Source organism: Hypanus sabinus, chromosome 4 (assembly GCF_030144855.1).
Source record: "Hypanus sabinus isolate sHypSab1 chromosome 4, sHypSab1.hap1, whole genome shotgun sequence".
Taxonomy (NCBI): domain Eukaryota; kingdom Metazoa; phylum Chordata; class Chondrichthyes; order Myliobatiformes; family Dasyatidae; genus Hypanus; species Hypanus sabinus.
The window spans coordinates 11,188,215-11,210,025 of record NC_082709.1 but is presented as its reverse complement, the minus strand read 5'-3'; the positions used below and the strand labels follow the sequence as shown (position 1 = coordinate 11,210,025).

Genomic DNA, 21,811 nt, shown 5'->3' with positions numbered 1-21,811 from the left:
CGCTGTCTGGTATGAGGGGTGGTTGGGGGTGGGGCTACTGCACAGAATTGAGAGAAACTGCAGAGGGTCGTAAATTTACTTGGCTCCATCTTGGGTACTAGCCTAAAAAGTGCCCAGGACATCTTCAAGGAATGGTATTTCAGAAAGGCAGTGTCCATTATTAAGGACCTCCATCACCCAGGACATGTCCTCTTCTCATTGTTAACATCAGGGAAGAGGTACCGAACCCTGAGGGTGCAGCCTCAGCGACTCAGGAATAGCTTCTTCCCTCCGCCATACAATTCCTAAATGAACATTGAACCCATCAACACTACCTCGATTTTTTTATATTATTTCTGTTTTTGCATGATTTTTAATGTGTTCAACAGACATATACGGTAACTGATTTATTTATTTTCTATACTTTGTGTCGCATTGAACTGCTGCTGCTAGGTTAATAACTTCCACGCCAGTGATAATGAACCCGATTCTGATTTGATCGTTACTTCAACAGAGTACTTTGGGGTTGCTAAACTTCCAGAACTGAGACATTGGACAAAGGCTCCATTTGCAGTAGCTATTTGGAATGACTTAAAATATGTTATGACGCTATCTGGTGAAGGGCAGGGGAATTCTTCTGGTGTCCTGTGAATCATTTAACCTCAAGCAGAGTCGCCAGAAACAGAACAGCTTTTCGCTTATTGCATTGCCGTTTTGCAAACTGACTGCTCCTTTGGAGCTATCCGAACATTAATATTTCTTCAAAGACACTGTTGATTAGAATCCATTGAGAGGTGTCCTGCTATTCTCACAACATCTTATCCACATAAGTTGTGTGATGTTGTTTGATTCTTTGAACTTTGCTATTTCCTGACTAATAGGTAAGGCCACTTTTAAAACATGTTTAGATCTTGGATGCAGGCAGTAGCATCTGATTCATCTGTCATTATATTTCAATGGGAATAGAAACCTGGATAAATTTCAAATAACTATCCATAGCTATAATGCTGCCTGATACAGAGCCTTGGTCTGAAATATCAACTGTTTATTCCCTTTCCATAGATGCTGCCTGACCTGTTGAGTTTTTCCAGTAGTTTGTATGTTATTCCAGTTGCATCACATGTATTGTTCAAAGTTCAAGGTACAATTTATTATCCGACTACATACATGTCACCATTTACAACCCTGAGATTATTTTTCTGCAGACATACTTTGCAAATCTCTAGAACAGTAACTGTAAACAGGATCAATGGACAATAAACTGTGCAAATGCACATATAAATATTTAGCAACAATTAACGAGCATGAAATAACAAGATAAAGAGTCCTTAAATGAGGCCATCGGTTGTGGGAACACCAAAAGTAGAATGTGTCGTTATCCTCTTTTGTTCGAGAGCCTGATGGTTGAGGGATAGTAACTGTTCTTAAAGGTGAAAGATCAAAGTTGGAGGAAGACATGCAGCACCTTAAATCTGTTCCACTGCTCAATAAGGACCATGACTGATTTTCTAGTTTCATTACACGTTCCTGCTATTATACACCCAATATGTCTCAATTTCAAGATTGTCCAAGTATCTATCAATTACAGCAATAAAATTACTTGCCATCTGCCTCGATTTTTCAACATGTAAATAAACTTCAAATTGGAGCTTATTCGGCAAAAACTGCTACAGGACTTTGTAAGATTTAAAATCCAGCTGGAGCTTTAATGTCAAGGTCAAAGAATAACTCCAGAATTAAATTAGGGAATAGAATTCCAAAGAGGTTGAGTTTGAAATCCAGTGAATTATAATTCTAATGCAATGTCAGAAGTTCAAATTAATTGTAAAAACAAGGTAGAAACAGTATCGTCTGAACAGCAGAAGTACTTTTATTTTACCTTGTTTATTTAAAGATACAGGGCAGAACAGGCCCTTCTGACACAATGAGCCATGCTGCTCAACAACCCAACAATCTAATCTAGCCTAATCACAGGACAGTTCGCTTTGACCAATGAACCTACTAACTAGTGCAGCTTTGGACTGTGGAAGGACACCAGAACATCTGAAAGAGGCTTATGTGCACAGGGGAAGAACATCCTTACAGAGGATGCTGGAATTGAACTCTGAATGCTGACACCCCGTGCTGTAAGTGTTGTGCTAGCCATTACTAATAATTTAAAAGTTTACAGAAGAGACAGGGAAGTGCACAACACAAGTATATTTAACTACATACGGTATAGCAGCAGAGTTAGACCATTTAGCCCATGAAGTCTGCTCTGCCATTTCATCATGGCTGATCCAATTTTCCTCTCAACCCCAGTCTTCTTCCAGTATCCCTTCATGCCCTAACTGATCAAGAATCTATCAAGCTCTGAAATGGTGAAGCAGGCTCAATGGACCAAATGGCCTAATTCTGCGCCTATATCTAATGGTCTTATGGTCTTCTCCCTGTAACCCTTTATGTCCTGACCAGTCAAAAATCCATCAACTTCTGCCTTAAATATACATAAAGACTTGGCCTCACCTGCTGCCTACAGCAATGGAATGCACACATTCACCACTCTCTGGCTAGAGAAATGTCTCCTCGTCTCTGTTCTAAAAGCACACCCCTACCAGACGGTAGATGAGGTCTACCCTCTGTCCCTCTGGATGGGTAGCCTCCAGCCTGGTGGAATGAATATTGAATTCTCCAATTTCTGGTAATCCCCTCCCCCAGGTCCCTCTCTGCCTCTTTCAACTTTCTGCTTCTTTATCTCTCCAGTTCTTTCATGCTTATCCCCTCCACCTCCCCCTTTATCTTTCCTCTGATTGGTTCTCCACCTAGCGCCTCTAGGCCCTACCCCCTCCCCTATCTCTATTACTGGGCTTCGGCCCTCTCTTCCCCCCTATTCCTGATGAAGGGTCTCGACCGGAAACATTGGCTACTCTTTTCTCACGGATGCTGCCTGACCTGCTGAGTTCTTCCAGCATTGTGTATGTATTCTTTGATCCACAGCATCTGCAGATGTATTTTTGTGTTTTGAGTCTACCTACAGGCCTTTCAGTTTCCCCAGAACCTTCTCTCTAGTTATGGTAACTTCACCCGCTTCATGACCCCTGATACCACACTGCTAGTGTCTTCCACCATGAAGATTGATGCAAAGTCCTTATTCAGTTCATCTGCCCTTTCATTGTCCCCCATTACTACTTCTCCAGTACCATTTTCCAGTGGTCCGATATCCACTCTCCCTTCTCCTTTACACTTTATGTATTTGAACAAATTTTTGATATCTTCTTTAATATTATTGGCCAGCCTACTTCTGTATTCCATCTTTAACTTAAGGACATTTTTAGTTGTCTTCTGTTTGTTTTTAAAAGCTTCTAATCCTCTAACTTCCCACTAATTTTTGCTCTGTTATATGCCCTCTCTGGTTTTTAATGTTGATTTTGACTTCTCTTGTTCGCCAGGGTTGTGGTTTCGTCCCTCTACAGTTCATCTTCCTCTTTGGGATATATATCTGGTGCCTTCCAAAAACTTTCAAGAAGTTCCAGCCATTGCTGCCCTGCGTTCATTTCCATCATTCATATAAATAAATAAATGTCGAACATGTCCTTACCTTAGAACTACCTAGGCTTACCAATAGCCCTCTATTTTTCTAAGCTCGTTTCCCTATATATTGTATATAAACTCTGTGTGTGTATATTGCATTATACTACTGCCAAAAACAAAGTTCATGACACGTGGGTGATGATAAACCTGATTCTGATATGCGTCTGTATTGTGGACTGAGAGGGGGAGGGGAATCATGGTTGGGAAAAGGGGAAGGGAGAGGGAAGGATGTGAGAAGCACCAGAGAGATATTCTGTAGTGATCAATAATCTAATTGTTTTGAATCAAATGACCTAGACTGGTGTCTCAGGACTGGGTGTGTCTGCATACGCACCACCCACTCACCCTTGGAATTGCTTCTCTGCCGCCTGTCCCACACCCCTCCTGCTGCACTCCGCCCTATATGTGCTGAGCCTTTAACCTTAGCTAAGATCAATCTAACCCTTCTCTCCAACATTGTCCTCCATTTTTCTATCATTTATATGCCTACCTAAGGCTTTATAGAGCTGGAACATTACCTCACAGCCCTTGAACTTAATCTCCAAACTAATGAGGACCAACACACCATATGCCTACTTAGCAACTCTTTCAACTTGCACTGCAAATTTGTGAGATTTATGAATGTTAACCCAAGATCTCTCCATACCTTCATATTGCTAAGACTCCTGCCATTAACCCCATATTCTGCCTTCTGGTTTGACCTTTCAAAATGAATCATTTTGCACTTCACCTTAAAATAGTTCCTTAAGATAGCTTTGAATAAATATGAATCTTGTGGGAGAATATTGCATTGGAGCAGGGCAATTTATGAGAGTTAATTTGGAAAAATATATCTGACATAGGGACATAGAAAGTTACAGAACAAAACAGGCCATTCAGCCCATCTAGTCCATGCTGAGCCATTTACACCCATCGACCTGCACCAGGACCATAGCCCTCCTTACCATCCTTGTCCCTATCCAAGCTTCTCTTAAACATTGCAATCAAGCTTGCATGCACCACTTGTGTTCCACACTCTCACGACCTTCTCTACATTGGCGGCACAACAGTGTCAAACTCTTGAGAGTGTACATCTCGCAGAATCTCTCATGGTCTCAGATCATATCCAACACAATCAAGAAAGCTCACTAATGCCCCTACTTTCTGTGGAGGCTGAAACAAGCTTGTGTATACACGTCAATACCAGTGGCCCTCTGTAGATGTGCAGTAGAGAGCATTCTAACAGGCTGCAGCACAGCATGGTACAGAAACTGCACTGCACTGGACAGGAAGGCTCCACAACGGGTATTCAGAACTGCCCAGTGCATCACCAGCACCAGCCTACCCACCATCAAGGTCGTACAGTATATACAGAAAGATGCTGGAAAAAAGCCAGCAATATCATGAAGGATCTCACCCACAGAAACAGTTATTTTCCCCAAGACCAATCAACACCTTCACTCTCTACCCTACCCCACACTACTATATCATTTCTGTCAACGACGGTATGCAGACACTCCTGTGCCTAGTATTACTTTATATACATACAGTCAGTCTGTGTATTAGCTATCTTAAGTATTTATATTTATTGTGCTGTTTATCTTACTGTGGGTTTTTGTTTTTGGCTGCATTGGATCTGGAGTAACAATTACTCTCATTCCTCTTTACACTACTAGTGTATGTATGTACACTACTATGTATACTAGTGTATGTGAAATAAGACAGGAGCAGAATTAAGCAGAATAATGACTGACTTATCTCCCTCAACCCCATTCTTCTGTTTTTCCCCATAACCTCGAGTGCCCTGACAAATCAAGAACCTATCAACCACAGCCTTAAATATACCCAATAACTTGTCCTCCACAGCCGATCTGTGGCAATAAGTTCCACAGACTCACCAGCCTCTAGCTAAAGAAGTTTTTCCTCATCTGTGCTCTAAATGGATGTCACTCAAACCTGAGGCTGTGTCCTCTGGTCCTAGCCTCAGCCATGATGGAAAACATCCTCTCCATACCCACTCTATCTAGACCTCGAAATATTCCCCCATCATTCTTCTAAACTCCAGCAAGTACAGGCCCAATGCCATCAAGCACTTCTCATGCATGAACCCTTTCATTCCTGAAAACATTCTTATAAACCCCCTTTCCAATGCCAGAGTCAACATTTCATAGATAAAGGGCCCCAAACTGCTCACAATACTCCGAAGTACAATCTGACCAATGCCTTATAAAGCCTCGGTAGTATATCCTTGCTCTTGTATTATAATCCTCTTGAAATAAATGCTAACATTTCATTTACTTTCCTTAGCACCAACTCAACCCACAAGTTAATCTTTAGGGAATCCTACACGAGGATTCCCAAGTGCTTTTGTGCCTCAGATTGTTTGATGACATTAAATGGCATTAAACAATCTTGAATCACTGGCAAAGGGCAACTTTCCATAGGACTGGTGAGTAGCTAATAGTGTTCCATTATTCAAGAAGAAAATCAGGGATAATCGCAGTAACTGTAGACTGGTGAGTGTCATGTCAGTGATGAAGAAGTTATTGGAGAAGATTCTGATGGATAGGATTTATGAACCTTTGGAAAACCATGGCCTAATTATGGATAGTTTAATTAGCGTGGCTTTGTGTGAGCAAGTCTGTTCTTACCAACTTGATTGTATTTTTCGAGGAGGTGATAAAGGTGGTTGATGTGGATGTTGTCTATATGGATTTTAGTAAAGGTTTAGACACTGTCTGTCATGGTAGGCTCATCCAGGAGATTAAGATACATGGGATCTCTGGTGAATTGACCGTTTGGATTCAGAAGATGGAGGGCAATGGTCTGGTGGTCTGTGACCAGTGGTGTTCCACATAGATCTGTACTCCGACATCTGTTGTGATATTATCAACGCGATTAAAATGTAAATGGATGGATTATCATGCTTGCTAATGATGCAAAGATTGATTATGATTATGTAGAAGACAAGCAAATAATAGTGGGATATAGATTAGTTGCAAATATGGGTATGGGTGGAGAAATGGCAGATGGAGTTTAACCCAGCCAAATGTAAAGTCTTATACTTTGGGTGATCAAATGTAAATAGAAGGTACAAGTTTAGTGGTTTCCTCAAAGTGGCTACATAATTGATAGGTGGTAAAGAAAACAAGGTACAGCATAAATTTAATATCAAATTATATACAATATATCACCATATACTACCCTGCGATTCATTTTCTAGTGGGCATTCACAGTTAAACAAAGAAATCCAATGGAACCAATAGTTTTCTCGACTAATAATGGCAAGGCATGTGGCTCACCACTCAGGCTATGCTCTCTCCTTGCTGCTACCATCAGGAAGAAGATACAGGAGCCTCAGGACCCACACAAGCAGGTTCAGGAGCAGTCACTACCCCTCAACCATCAAGTTTTTGAACCAGACGGGATAACTTCACTTGCCCTATCATTGAACTGTTCCCACAACCTATGGACTCACTTTCAAGGACTTTAAATCTCATGTTCTTGACATTTATTGCTTATTTATTCTTTGAATTTGACAATCTGTTGTCTTTTGCATGTTGGTCATTTGTCCATCCTGTTGGGCGTGCTCTTTCTTTGATTCTGTTATATTTCTTGTACTTAATGATTCCTCACAAGAAAATGAATTGTACATGGTGACATATTTGGACCGGGATAATATATTTATTTTTAGAATTTGAGGAATTGGGTTTCAGAGCCAGGAAGTTACGTTACAGCTTTGTAAAACTCTAGTTAGGCCACATCTGGAGTATTGCTTCAGTTCTGGTCATCCATTAGAGGAAGAATATCAAGGCACTGGGGAGGGTACAGAAAAGGTTTTCCAGGATGCTGGGTGGATTAGAAAACTATAAAGGAGAGTTTGGAAGAGCTTCAGTTGTTTCTGTGGATTGGTGGAAGTTAAGGTGTGATATAAATGCCTATAAGATTATGAGAGACATAGATAGAATAGCTAGCTGATAACTTTTTCCCAGGGTTGAAATGTCTAATACCAGAGGGCACACATTTAAGGTGTAATGGGTAAGGTTCAAAGGACATATGAGGCAAGTACTTTTTACACCAAGAGGGGTGGGTTCCTAGAAAGTACTGCCTGGGGTGGTGGTGAAGGCAAATACATTCAGGAGACCTTTAGAGGGGCACATGAATAGACAGGAAATGGCATTGTGCAGGCAGAAAGGTTTAGTTTGACATTTGATTACTAATAGGTTCTGCACAACAAGGGAACTCATCCTCTGCTGTACGTTCTAATCTCCTAAAAGGTGCCAAACGTAGGGAAAATGAGAATTCATCCAGATAAAATTATCTGAAAATTCCTTCTTCAATTAAACTACCTGATCACAGGTAGTTTAACGATTCTGTAAAAAGAGAAAATGCTGTTAATACTCAGATCAATTATGTGACAAAACAGAAACGTTTAAAGTTAACCATTTCACTTTCTGCTGATGCTGCCGGGTCTGGTCAGTGCATTTTTTGTTTCTGATCTGGATTTCCAGCATCTGCATTTTCTTTTTGCTTTTCAAGATAATCTCTGTGACTGGATTATATCCTAAAAATGTATGCAGGTAAGAGATTGTGTGCAGTGGAGGAACAACTCTTTCCTTTCTACCTTCCATGTGGTACTAGGAAGGATTGTCTTTAACTTTGGTTTTCATAAGTCAGCTGTCATTCCTGGTAATGTCATTGTTTAAAGCACCTTGCCAATGTATTTTAACTGATATTTGCTAGGCTGCTATCTGGCTGCGTCACGGCCTGGTATGGAAACACCAATGCCTTTGAATGGAAAATCATACAAAAGGTACTGGATTCAGCCCATTACATCACGGGTAAAGCCCTTCCAAACATTGAACACATCTACATGAAGTGCTGTTGCAGGAAAACAGCATCCATCATCACAGATCCCCACCACCCAGTCCATACTCTTTTCTCACTGCTGCCATCAGGTCGAAGGTACAAGAGTTCAGATCTAGCACCACCAGGTTTAACAGATACTACCCCACAACCATCAGACTTTTCAACAAAAGGAGATAACTGCACTCTCTTGCCCATTCAGCGGACCATACAGTATCTATGGAAAAGAGTAAACAGTCAACATTCCCGCCCAAGACCCTTCATCAGGAATGGAAAGAAGATGGAAAGTTTGAGCAAGGTGGCAGGAGAAAAGGACAAAGTACAAAGTGGTAGGTAATAGTTGAAACTGGGAGGGGGGAGGCGGTGAAGTGAAGCGCTGGGAAGGTGATAGGTGAAAGATAAAGGCTGGAGAAGGGAAATCTGACAGGAGAGCGTAGATGACCATGGAAGAAAGGGAAGGGGAGAAGCACCAAAGGGAGGTGGATAAGGTAAGTTGAGAGGGGGAAATGGGAATGGTGAAGGGGGGGGGGGATGCAATTACTGGAGATATCGATGTTCATGCAATCAGGTTGGAAGCTACCCAGAATATAGGGTGCTGCTTCTCCAACCCAAGTGTGGACAGTAGATGGACACATTGGAATGGGAAGTCGAATTGAAGTGGGTGGCCATTGGGAGATCCCAGTTTTTCTGGAGGACAGGGTGTAGGTGCTCGGTGAAGTGGTCTCCCAATCTACGTTGGGCCTCGCCAATATGCAGGAGGCCACACCAGGAGCACTGGACGCAGTATATGACCTCAACAGACTCACAGGTGAAGTGTTGCCTCACCTGGAAAGATCTTTTAAGACCCTGATTGGTGGTGAGGGAGGAGGTGTAGGGGCAGATATGGCGCTTGTTCAACCTGCAAGGTTAAGTGCCAGGAGGGAGATCAGTGGGAGGGATGAGTGGACTGGGGAGGCGCATGGGGAGCGATGCCTGGCAAAAGCAGAAAGTAGGGGGAAGTGTGCTTTCTGATGGGATCCCATTGGACATGGCAGAATTTATGGAGAATTATGTGCCAGACGTGGAGGCTGTTGGGGTGGTAGGTGAGGACAAGGAACCCTATCACTGGTGATCTGCACAAAATAGAAGAGATGCTCCTTTGGTGGTGGAGAAAGGAAAGTCCCTTTCTTTGAAGGAGAACATCTCATTAGTTCTGGAATGAAAAGCCTCATCCTGAGAATTGAAAGAGGGGAATGGTATTTTTCCAGCTGACAGGGTGAGAAGATGTATAGACTAGGCAGCTGTGAGAATCAGTGAGTTTGTAAGAGATATGAGTAGATAAACTGTCTCCAGAGATGGAGACAGAGAAATTGAGAAAGGGGAGGGTGGTGTCAGAAATGGTCCAGGTAAATTTGAGGGCAGGGTGGAAGTTAGAGGCAAAGTTGATGTGGTCGACGAGCTTAGCCTGGTCGAAGCAGCCGAAGCAGCTCCAATGCAGGCGTCAGGGAAAGTTGGGGAGTGATACCGGTGTAGGCTTGGAACATAGACTGTTCCACGTAGCCAACAAAAAGACAGGCGTAGCTGGGACCCATGTGAGCGCCCAGGCCGCCACACCTTATATTCCATCTGGGCAGCCTCCAACCTGCTAGTATGAATGTCGATTTCTCAAACTTCTGGTAATTGTTTCCCCCTTTCAACATTCCCAATCCCGTTTCCCTCTCTCACCTCATCTCCTTACCTTCCCATCACCTCCCTCTGCTAATCCCCTCTCCTTCCCTTTCTTCCATGGTCTTCTACCCTCTCCCATCAGATTTCCCCCTCCTCCAGTCATTTATCTCTTTCCCAGCCCTTCGCTTCACCCTTCCCCCTCTCCCAGTTTCACTTATCACCTACCACCTTGTACTTCTTCCTCCCCTCCCTTACTCTATCTTCTCATCTTTTTTTCCCAGCCCTGAAGAAGGGTCTTGGCCTGAAACATTGACAGTTGACTCTTTTCCATAGATGATGCCTGCCTTGCTAAGTTCCTCCAGCATTTTGATTGTGTTGTTTGAACTGAAGGTACTTGAATACAATCCATTAATCACTCCCTTTGATGAATACAGTTCATTTTCACATCTGATTTAAATGACCTAGCAGCAACCTTTAGAAAACAGCTTTATATTTTCTAGTTGGATGTATGAGTTTAAATCCAAAGCCATTGTAATGTTTGATATATTAATGAGCGTTTTATTTTTTTTCTTCCTACAGCTTTCTGTGCAACCATATTAATCAGACATGTACCTCGGAACCTGCAATGAATTAGCAAGGATTCCAGTTTGAACAAAATGACTGAGTTGTCTTAAAATTGCATATGTAACTTGCCAAGCATCCAAAGGTGACTCATTAATTGTTGTCACATATTATATGTGACGTAATGTGAAAGGGATGTTAAAATGGCTTCTAAAGTCTCCTGCTTGTATATTTTAACAGTTGTTTGTTGGGCCAGTGCTCTGTGGTACCTGAGTGCTACTCGCCCCTCGTCCTCCTTCGTTGGGCACAGTTCTTTTTCACGCATGATAGTCGAGAAAAAGAGTTTCAACTTTACTAACATTCGAACTCGGTCACTGAATCCACATAACTACAATTATCTTATTAATGAGCCAAACAAATGTGAGCAAATTAACCCTTTCTTAGTCATTCTTGTAAGCACAACGCATAAAGAGTTTGATGCACGGCAAGCAATCAGGGAGACTTGGGGAGATGAGAACAACTTCAAAGGGATCCAGCTGGTCACCCTGTTTCTGCTGGGGAGAAACACAGACCATGTTTTGAATGAAATGGTTGAGCAGGAGAGCCAGATTTTTCATGACATCATCGTGGAGGACTTTCTGGATTCCTATCACAACTTAACACTGAAAACAGTAATGGGTGTGAAGTGGGTAGCCAACTTCTGTTCAAAAGCCAAGTACGTAATGAAAACTGACAGTGATATATTTGTTAACATGGACAATTTGATCTATAAACTGCTCAAGCCGAACACAAAGCCCCGGAGGAGATATTTTACTGGTTATGTCATCAATGGAGGGCCTATACGGGATGTTCGCAGCAAATGGTACATGTCCAGAGACTTGTACCCAGACAACAATTACCCACCATTCTGTTCGGGAACAGGGTACGTATTTTCCACAGACGTGGCTGAAGCTATTTACAAGACCTCCCTTCACACGAGGATGCTGCACCTCGAGGATGTCTATGTTGGGCTATGCCTACGGAAACTTGGTATACATCCCTTTCAGAATAGTGGCTTCAATCACTGGAAGGTCTCGTACAGTCTCTGCAGGTATCGTAGGGTAATCACCGTACACCAGATATCTCCGGAAGAAATGCAGAGGATCTGGAATGAGATGTCAAGCAAAAAACACCTGCGTTGCTAAATGTAATATATCAAAGGTTTACAAGTGCTTCTAATTACCACTCAGATTTCTGTGTCAATTCATCCTGGAAAACGGTGAAAACGTTCCTGCAACAGGACAGTAGCTGAACTGTTTATTAGGACACTCACCAACTAAACACAGGTATAAAAACTGAGTAGTTCAAGATAACAGATAATGACTGTTAATATTGTCATAATGAGGAAATGATTGACATGTTCTATCAATTATTGTACTGTCTAATTTAAGTAGAAAGAAGTTTAGTTCCTACTTCAAAGCAAGACACATGGATGGCCAGGGATTAACAGTGATATTGCTCAATGTGGTATCTTTTTATGATACCGTTATTGCTTATAATTATTACTTGCTTGAGGAATGTGCAGTTGCCAAGGTTTTCAACCTAAATTTCACTCTTGGTAATTAAGTATTTCATAAAAATTGCATCCTGGTGCAAAAAATTTGAAGATCATAGATCTAGGGTAGAGTTTGGATTTGAAAAACAAAACTCGTACACAGTGTGACATGCTTGGCTTTCATACTTGTTTTATTTCAAATGGATATTACGGCTTTTCTTTAAAAAGTGTGACTAATTGCCTTGAATGCATTATCAATTGTGCAAATAGCTGAAGGTATGCTAAACTATTGCATATTATCATTTGGCACAGTTAAATATAAAAGTTGTATTTTAATGCACTCAATGTAAATTGAAATGACATATTTAGTTATGGTAAGAAGTTTTTAAACTGTGCATTGATCAACAGGTGATTTTTAATGGTGACATTATATGTATGCGTACGTGAAAGCATATAATCATGTATAATATTAAAACTATGTTGTCAGTTTGTTTACAGAACAGACTTAATAGCAGTCGTATTATTTGGACCTCATCAAACTGAAAGTAGTTGGTATTCAAAATTAAGATTGATCATTTCGATCCTCGTTGAAGTACAACTTGCCATAGACAGATGGATTGAGTATTCTGCAATTTTGTTATAGCTAGTGTATCCTATAGAACTGGAAAAGCAAAAAAAAACTGCAGTTGGTGGAAATCTTAGAAATGCCCAGCAGGTCAGGCAGCATCTGCAGAGAGACAAATAGAGATAATGTTTCAGATGAGTGAATTTCAAGAGTTTGCATTGGATAGCACAGGGGTTCCCAACCTAAGGTCCTTGGACCCTTTGCTTCATGAGGTTGGTCCATTGCATTAAAAAAGGTTAGGAACCCCTGAGATAGCAGTATTCCTATGTAATGCTGTGTGCTGGGTGAAAATGGAGCACAGACTTGATGTGTCAATAACTATTTCAGTAAATTGTTCAGAAAGTCAGTTTTCTGTATATACAGTAAAATGTGATTCAATTGTAATTTTTACTTTTTTGGATTTGAGTGTATATTTTAGCCATGTAAAGTAAATTATATTCAATTACAGAAAGTGGAGTTGAATAATCACAAGTAAGCAAAATCTGTTTGCTGTAAAACAGTGTGGTATCTATGGAACACCGTACATGTATTATTTGCAAATGTAAAATAAAGATGTTGTTAGTTTTAATTGTTTAAAAAATAATGAAAATGTCAACTAAATGCTATATTTTGTGTTTGTCTTTTCAAACTGATGATTTGGTGTGCTTTGTTCCTCAAACTTAGATTCATCTAAATACAGGTTTTGTGGCAAATTACAAGCACAGTTAATTAATGCAAATAATTCTTTTCTGTTAAACTTCTAAAAATACCCTATTAGATTTAATAATTAAAATTGATGTTTCCAGCATATTTTGGTATTATTAATAGTTTCCAGTCAAAATATTAATCTGTTCCCTTCAGTGAAAGGATCCATCATCAAAATGTTTCTAATTCCCTTTCTTTCCATTGAGGATATATTGGTACATTTTACCTGCAAGGGATCTTAATGCTACCAGATATTAAATTATTTACATTATTTGCAAAATATCCTCTATCAGTCAACTTAGCTGATTATCTGTGCATTTCTAATTTTAAATACATTGTTAGCATTTAACTTTGTACTTTACCTAATAAAAGAAGTTCTAATTTCAAAGTAAATTCTATTAAGAGGTATTCTTCCTATTAGCAACTGACTTAATTACAGTAATTAAAATGTAATTTGCCTTGATTATGCAGGGTCACAACATATCTAATCATAGTTGGAAATATGTGATGCAAAATGAAAAATGTGCAGGCAATTAAAACATATATACATTCATTAATGAATTCTAATACAAGTTATGTATAGAAGAGAAATATCAGGCTATAGGAGAAAAAATGTGAAAAGTTAATTAAGTTATAGTAATTTTATGAGAGTGATATCTTAATTATTGTGGAATGTTTATTAGTTATGGTACATTTGGATCACTTTCTATTGCTGAAATATGTTAAATATGTGCCAAAATAACTTCTATGCTAACCTATAAGAGATGAAAATTATTCATAAATTTCAAATGCCAACTCTTGTCATTGAAAGTTGTCACTTTAATTGTCATTTTAAAGACTTTAGCTTTTATAACAAGTTGTCTGATTGATTTGCAATCCAAAAATAAAAAAAATTGAATTTGTAAACCATATTAATCATTTCTATGTTTCCCCCATTGGCTTGAACAAGCTAAAATTACCTTTGTTTATCAGGATCCAGAAACTTTAACAATTGTGGAACTCTGCATTTAATTTCCCCCTTATCCCATGACCTTTAGTTGTGGTCTCACTCAATCTCAGTGGGGGGGAAATAGCTCGGAAAAATATTCTGCTGTGCTGATAGGAAGTAGTTGTTGAGTAAATTTCATACAAGTGAGATACTGGAACGCCGTTTATGCCTAAATTCATGAGGGTCAGATGTAACATATCCTGAATTGCTCAGAGAAGAAGTGGAATTTGCAGTGGTGTTCTTCATAATTGTCTAAATATCTATGTGGACAAGGGTGGTCCCAGAGGATTTCAGCATGGTGAATGTCAGGATAAATCCAGCAAGTAGTGTTTAATCTTTATAGTGGGGAACTTATAAGAATTAATGGAGTGAATAACAAAGGAAAATATACGTACAGTCACTTAGACAAAGTACAAATTAATTAATGGAAGACAGCTTTTTTTAAAAAGACAAATTACATTATACTAACCTGACTGAATGATATGAAGTATATCTGTAATCAAATCTTGATAGGAAGATTTGCTAATGCTACTTAGGAGTTTTGAAATTCGATGGGCATTTGGGGGGGGGGGGGGTGGGCTCTTGAGCAATAGACTGTGGTGGGGGAAATATTGTCACCAAAGAGAACAAGTTTAGTAGTCAGCATAGTCAGGGACACGGTAAAAGGAGAGGAAATACCATTGGTTTAGACTGCATTTATTTCAATGCATGAGGGTTACCAGGAAAAGTGGATAAACACAGCGTGTGGATTGGCTCTGGAGACTGGGATATTAGACTAGGCTTAAATTGGGGTGATGAGGATTGCTGGGGGGGGGGGGGGTGTCTCAAAGGACCCCAGGGGCCTATTCTGTGCTGTATCTTTAAAACTGTGAAATATATCAGAAGGACTCAGATAAGTTGTGGAGGCATGAATAAAAAAATACCTTAGTAATAGAAAATAGCACAATAATTTTCACAGACTGGAGAAAGTTAGTACTGTTCCATAAGGGTTATTTCTATAAATCAGAATCAGGTTTAATATCACCAGCAAATGTCATTGTTATGTGGCACCAGTGCATTGCAATATGTGATAATAAAAACTGAATTACAGTAAGTGTGTGTGCATTTGTGTAAAAAGACAGTGCTGAAAAAAGTATTCACCCACCTGGGAAATGTTTGTTGTATTGTTTTACATTGAACCACAGTGAACTTAATTTGGCTTTTATGACACTGATCAACAGAAAAGACTCTCCATGCCAAAGTGAAAACCAATTTCTACACATTGGTCTAAATTTATTAGAATTATTAAACACAGAATAATTGATTGCATGATTGGTCACCTCCTTCAAGTCAGTATTTAGTAGATGTACCTTTGGCAGCAATTACAGCCTCGAGTCTGTGTGGATAGGGCTCTATCAGCTTTGCACATCTGGACACTGCAATTTTTCCCAATTCTTCTTTATAAAACTGCTCATGTTCTGTCAGATTGCATGAGGGTTGTGAGTGAACAGCCCCCTTTTCAAATCCAGCCATAAATTCTCAATCGGATTGAGGTCTGAACTCTGACTTGGCCACTCCTGGACATTAACTTTGTTGTTTTTAAGCCATTCCTGTGTAGCTTTGGTTTTACGCTTGGGGTCATCGTCTTGCTGGAAAACAAATCTTCTCCCAAATCGCAGATCTCTTGAAGACAACATCACATTTTCCTCCAAGATTTCACTGTATTTTGCTGCATTCATTTTACATTCTACCTTCACAAGCCTTCCAGGGCCTGCTGCAGTGAAACATCCCCACAGCAAGATGTGGCCACCACCGTGCTTCACGGTAGGGATGGTGAGTTTTTGATGTGCAGAGTTTGGCTTATGCCAAACATCGTGCTTAGCCTCAAACAAGAGAACATCTACAGATGCTGGAAATCTGAGCAACACACAAAATGCTGGAGGAACTCAGCAGGCCAGACAGCATCTAGGGAAAAAAGTACAGTCGACATTTTGGGCCGAAACCCTTTAGTAGGAATGGAGAAAATTGCTGAGGAGTAGATTGGAAGGGTGGGGAGAGAGAAATGCCAGGTGATAGGTGAACCTTGGAGGGGGAGGGATGAGGCAAAGAGCTGGGAAGTTGCTTGGTGAAAGAGACAGAAGGCCATGGAAGAAAGAAAAAAGTGAGTGAGGGAAGCACCAGAGGGAGACTTAGTTTGACGGCCAAAAAGCTCAATTTTGGTTCCTTCAGACCATAGAACAACTTCTAGGTGACTTCAGAGTCTCTCACATGCCTTCTGGCCAACTCTAGCTGAGATTTCATTTTTCATTTCTCTTTGCCACATTCCCATAAAGCTGTTACTGGGGAAGCTTCTAGGCAACAGTTGTGTTTGCAGTCTCTCCTGTCTCAGCTTCTGAAGCTTCTAACTCCTCCAGTGTTCTCATAGGTCTTTCAGTGGCCTCCCTCACTCGTCCCCTTCTTGCACGGTCACTCAGTTTCTGAGGACGGCCTGCTCTAGGCAGATTTACAGCTGTGCCATATTCTTTCCATTTCTTGATGATTGACTTAACTGTACTCCAAGGGATGTTCAGTGACTTCGAAATTTTCTTGTATCCATCTCCTCACTTGTGCTTTTCAATAACCTTTTTGTGGACTTGCTTGGAGTGTTCTTTTGTTTTCATAGGGCAGTTTTTGCCAGGATACTGACTCACCAGCAGTTGGACCTTCCAGACACAGGTGTATTTTTACTACAGTCAATTGAAACACCTTGACTGCACATAGTGAGTTCCATTTAACTAATTATGTGACTTTAAAATCAATTGACCACATCAGTGATGATTTGGTGTGTCATATCAAGGGGATGAGGACTTATAAAACACAAAGTAATTGATTGCATATTTGTAATTAATTTAAATCACTTGGTAGAGATCTGTTTTCACTTTGACACAAAAGAGTCTTCTGTTGATCAATGTAAAAAAAGCCAGATTAAATCCACTGAGATTCCATATACTAAAACAATAAAACATGAAATTTTCCAAGGGGGCATGAATACTTTGTGTAGACAATATTTGTATGGACACTATGTGTGAGTGTGTGTGTATTAACTAAGTATAATATGTAAAATAAAAAGTAGTGAGGTAGTGTTCATGGGTTCAATGTCCAATCAGAGGGGAAGAAGTCATTCCTGAATAATTAAGTGTGTGCCTTTTGGCTTCTGTACCTTCTGCCTGATAGTAGCAATGAGAACAAGGCATGTCCTGGGTGATGGGGGTCATCGCTTCTTGAAGATATCCTGGATACTACAGCGACTAGTGCCCATAATGGAGCTGAGTGAGTTCACAACTTTCTACAGCTTATTTCAATCGTGTGCAGTGGCCCACCCCTCTTCCCGTACCAGAGGGTGATGCAGCCAGTTAGAATGCTCTCCACAGTACATCTGTAGAAATTTGTGTCTTCGGTGACATACCTCATCTCCTCCAACCCCTAACGATATAGCGCCATATATTAATGATTTGGTTTGGGCTGTATAGGGAGTAATTTCAAAACTTGTAGGTGGGACTCGTATATAATTTCAGTGAACAGTGAGGAGGGATAGAATTAAAGGAGTTACGGGATGTCAGGGTATACGGAAGATGAAGGTTACTGCTGAAATGTGTGATGCATTCCGATAGGAAGAACAAGAGGAGATGAAATATAAATAGAAAATTATAAAGCAAGTATAGAGACCACCTGGGAATACATTTGCATGTCTTTAGAGGTGGCAGTTCATCTTTTTTTGATAAATAGAAAGCTTTGGTTCTCAGATATTCAAAACACGCTTTTTTCCAATGCTGTGCAGTTGAGTTTTTTTTTCCTCTCACAATAAACTACAATTACTTTTTCTGGGTCATTGCACATCACTCTGGCAAACTGAGCAGTCATTTTTGCATCTAGGGTACATTGGATGATGATATTCCCTCCGCGGCATTTCTTTGTGTCATAGAGAAGTACAGCACAGAAACAGGCCCTTTTGCCCATCTAGTCCACTACTTAATCTGCCTACTCACCGACCGAGGGCCATAGCCCTCCATACCCCTGCTATCAATGAATTTCTCTTAAACATTGAAATCAAGCTTGCATGGAACCACTTCTGCTGGCAACTCATTCGACACTCTCAGCAACCTCTAAGTGAAGAAGTTTCCCCTCCTGTTCCCCTTAAATTTTTCACCTTTCACCCTTAACCCATGACCTCAGGTTGTAGCCCCACCCAACCTCAGTGAAAAAGCCTGCTCACATTTACCTTATCTATACCCCTCATAATTTTGTATACCGCTATCAAATCTCCTCTCAATCATCTATGTTCTAAAGAATACAGTCCTAACCTATTCAATCTTTCCTTGTAACTGGGGTTCCAGACCTGGCAACATCCTTGCAAATTGTCTCTACTCTTTCAAGCTTGTTTATATCTTGTAGGTAGGTGACCAAAACTGCACATAATTCTCCAAATTAGGCCCCACCAATGTCTTATACAACTTCAACATAACATCCCATCACCTGTACTCAATACTTTGATTTATGAAGGCCAATGTGACAAAGCTTGCTTTAGGACCCTATCTACCTGTGACCCCACTTTAAGCAAATTATGTACCTATGTTCCCAGATCCCTGTGTTTTACCACACTCCTCAGTGTCCTACTGTTCACTGTGCAAGACTTACCCTGGTTGTCCACCTAATGTGAACCATTCTGAGATTTTGGCACCTTTTGGGATGTTGTGGTCATGCTGTGTAGCACTGCATTGCGATTCTTGCCACTAATCAATAATTTAATCTTCAGTTCTCAGGTTATTTTCCAAACTCTCCTCTCACCCACCCCTATACCAGAAGATCAGAGGATACTTCTCGGCCTCCGTCGGTCATAGTCGACCATGGGTACTGCGCCTCTGGTAGTCACTGGGAGTGGCTTCTCCAGGGCGCAAGCCAGAGCAGAGTTTACGGAGATCCGTCTGTTGCCCATGCAGAGGGACCCCCCTCTCCATGCTGATGACAGGTCCAAAGGAACGACGGGAGTCGATACAGCTTGGTGCCAGCAGCGTCGCAGGAGTTGCCGTGCCGGTCGGTGCTGGGTACAGCAGTCAGCCGCCTTTGGGACTCCAATTCCGGATTTCTCCTCAGGGTTTACTCCCAAATCCTTTCCCGTGAGCAGGCATAGCCACAAGGCAGCAGAGGTTTAAAATCGGAGTTTTCCCTCTCCTAGGTGAGGTACCATCTATGGTTAATGAGCCTCATCTGCCCGGAGCAACTGGTTTTATGGTGCCAGTGGCCCACCTTTGCCCCTTCTCCTGTCAGTGAGAACAGCTCTGCTGGGCGTAAGAACTATGCCACACGTGAAGGCCAGGAGTTGGACTTGGTTGTCAGAGGCTGTTTGAGGCGCACGCCATGAAGAGCATTTGTTTAGCAGTGGGAGCTCGTCCCCACTACCACCCTTCGGCTACGACTACCCTTGATGCTGTATCAGAGGATACAGAGTTTAGAACAGAGGTGAGGAGGAATTTCTTTAGCCAGAGAGTGGTGAATCTGTGGAATTTGTTGCCACAGGGTGAGGCCAAGTCATTGGGTGTATTGAAGGCAGAGGTTGATAGATTCTTAACTAGTCCTGGCAAGAAGGGATACGAAGAGAAGGCAGGAGTTTGGGGCTGAGGCGCAAATGGATCAGCCATGATGAAATGGTGGAGTAAAATCAATGGGCCAAATGGCCTAATTCTGCTCCTATCCCATATGCTTGTATGGTCTAACTTAATCCTCAGTGGGTTGCTTTGTAACCTCTCCTTTCACCCACCACTACACCGTCAGCATCTCCTGCACTAACTACCCATCACTTCCTGATATGCCAGAGAATTATTTTTTTTTCCTCTTACCCCAGTTATCATTATCCAAAAATTCTGGCAGTATCCAAATTCTGTTTCCACTTTGTTTACCACGTGTTATGTTCTCTCCCTATTCAGCTCCACCCTAGCCACCACATTGCTGTGCAATAGATTTCAGTCATTGTACAAACTAACATACAGGGCCTTCAAAACATCTGTCTCTTAATAAAACTTGGAACTTAAGCATCAATCTCTGTAAATGTAGTGAGGATTTATAAGTAAATGTAAACATTAAAAAAAATTTAATTTTTGCATTTTAATGTCTGGCTGAGTATGACAGAACAACCTCTTATTCAATATCATTAAGACTGAGGAGCTGATTATTGGCTTTGAGTGGAGGGGGGAAGAAACTAGAGGAGGAGAGTGTCAGCAAATATAAATTCCTCGATATTACTATTACAGAGGACCTGTTCTGAGCCCAGCACATAAATGAAGGCGGCGGCACAGTAGTGATCTTCGTCCTTCAGAATGACATCTAAAACTTCGACTAACTTCTATGGATGCGTGGTACAGAGTATATTGACTGGCTGCATCACAGCCTGGTATGGAAAAACCAATGCTCTTGAATGAAAAATCTTACAAGTAGTAATGAATGCAGCCCAGTCCATCACAGGTAAAGCCCTCCCCTCCATTGTGCACATAGAGATGAAATGTTGACTCAGGAAAGCAGCATCCATCACCAGAGACTCCCACCACCCAGGTCATGCTCTTTTCTCACTGCTGCTATCAGGAAGAAGGTGCAGTTGCCTCAGTACTCACACCACCAGGTTCAGAAACAACTACTACCCCTCAACCATCTTGAACCAAGGGGATAACTTCACCCCACTTCTCTTGCCCCATCATTGAAAAGTTTCCACAACCTACGGACTCACTTTCAAGGACACTTCATCTCATGTTCTCGATATTTATTGCTTATTTATTTTTTCTTTTTGTATTTGCATAGTTTGTTATCTTTTGCACATTTGGTTGTAAGTCCAAGTTCTTGTGGTGTTTCTGTTAAAGTATTATTCTATAGATTCATTGAGTATGCCCATAAGCAAATCAATCTCAGGATTGTATATTGTGACAAATATGTACCTTGATAATAAATTTACTTTGAACTTTAATGTGGGTTGCAGGGGGTAAAAACAGTGAAGGATTTCAGTAAGTCAGTGTTAGATCAGTATTGAGATTTATGACAGAAAAAGGTGATCTCAATTATGGATGAAATTGTGGTTTTGTCAGATCCTATCCAGCTTAGTAAGAAATAATTCTCATATTGAGGTAGCCGTTTATCTGCAGATGTGAGGAAGCAGTGACAGAATATAAATCATTGATTTCTGTAGAAGGTTTATCATGCTAGATCACAAAAGCCAAATGAACAATCAAGCCTCACAGACATCACATCTCTGAATCCATCAAATACTGACATGATGGACCAACCAAGGTCTGGATTTCATTGCTTGGTCAAGGTTCTGATGCAAAATCTGTAACATGGCTACTTGAAGTTGACATTAAAAAAGCAACCCACATATATC

The 21,811-nt window shown here is 40.8% G+C and overlaps 1 protein-coding gene across 9 annotated transcripts in view; it reads left to right on the top strand.

The window, feature by feature from the left end:
* Positions 1 to 21,811, top strand: part of b3galt1b (UDP-Gal:betaGlcNAc beta 1,3-galactosyltransferase, polypeptide 1b) — a 192,080-nt gene that overhangs the window by 149,658 nt on the left and 20,611 nt on the right. For 6 of the 9 annotated variants that reach the window (XM_059966396.1, XM_059966398.1, XM_059966395.1 and 3 more), the window contains one exon: positions 10,621 to 14,984. The exons of 1 other annotated variant lie outside the window; for it this stretch is intronic. In XM_059966396.1, coding sequence (XP_059822379.1) covers positions 10,806 to 11,786 — 981 coding nt within the window. In that variant the 5' untranslated portion in view covers positions 10,621 to 10,805 and the 3' untranslated portion in view covers positions 11,787 to 14,984. Of the gene's footprint in view, positions 1 to 8,596; positions 8,887 to 10,620; positions 14,985 to 19,204; positions 21,102 to 21,811 lie in introns of those variants that run through there. 2 more of the 9 variants (XR_009511561.1, XR_009511562.1) reach the window with 2 other exon arrangements.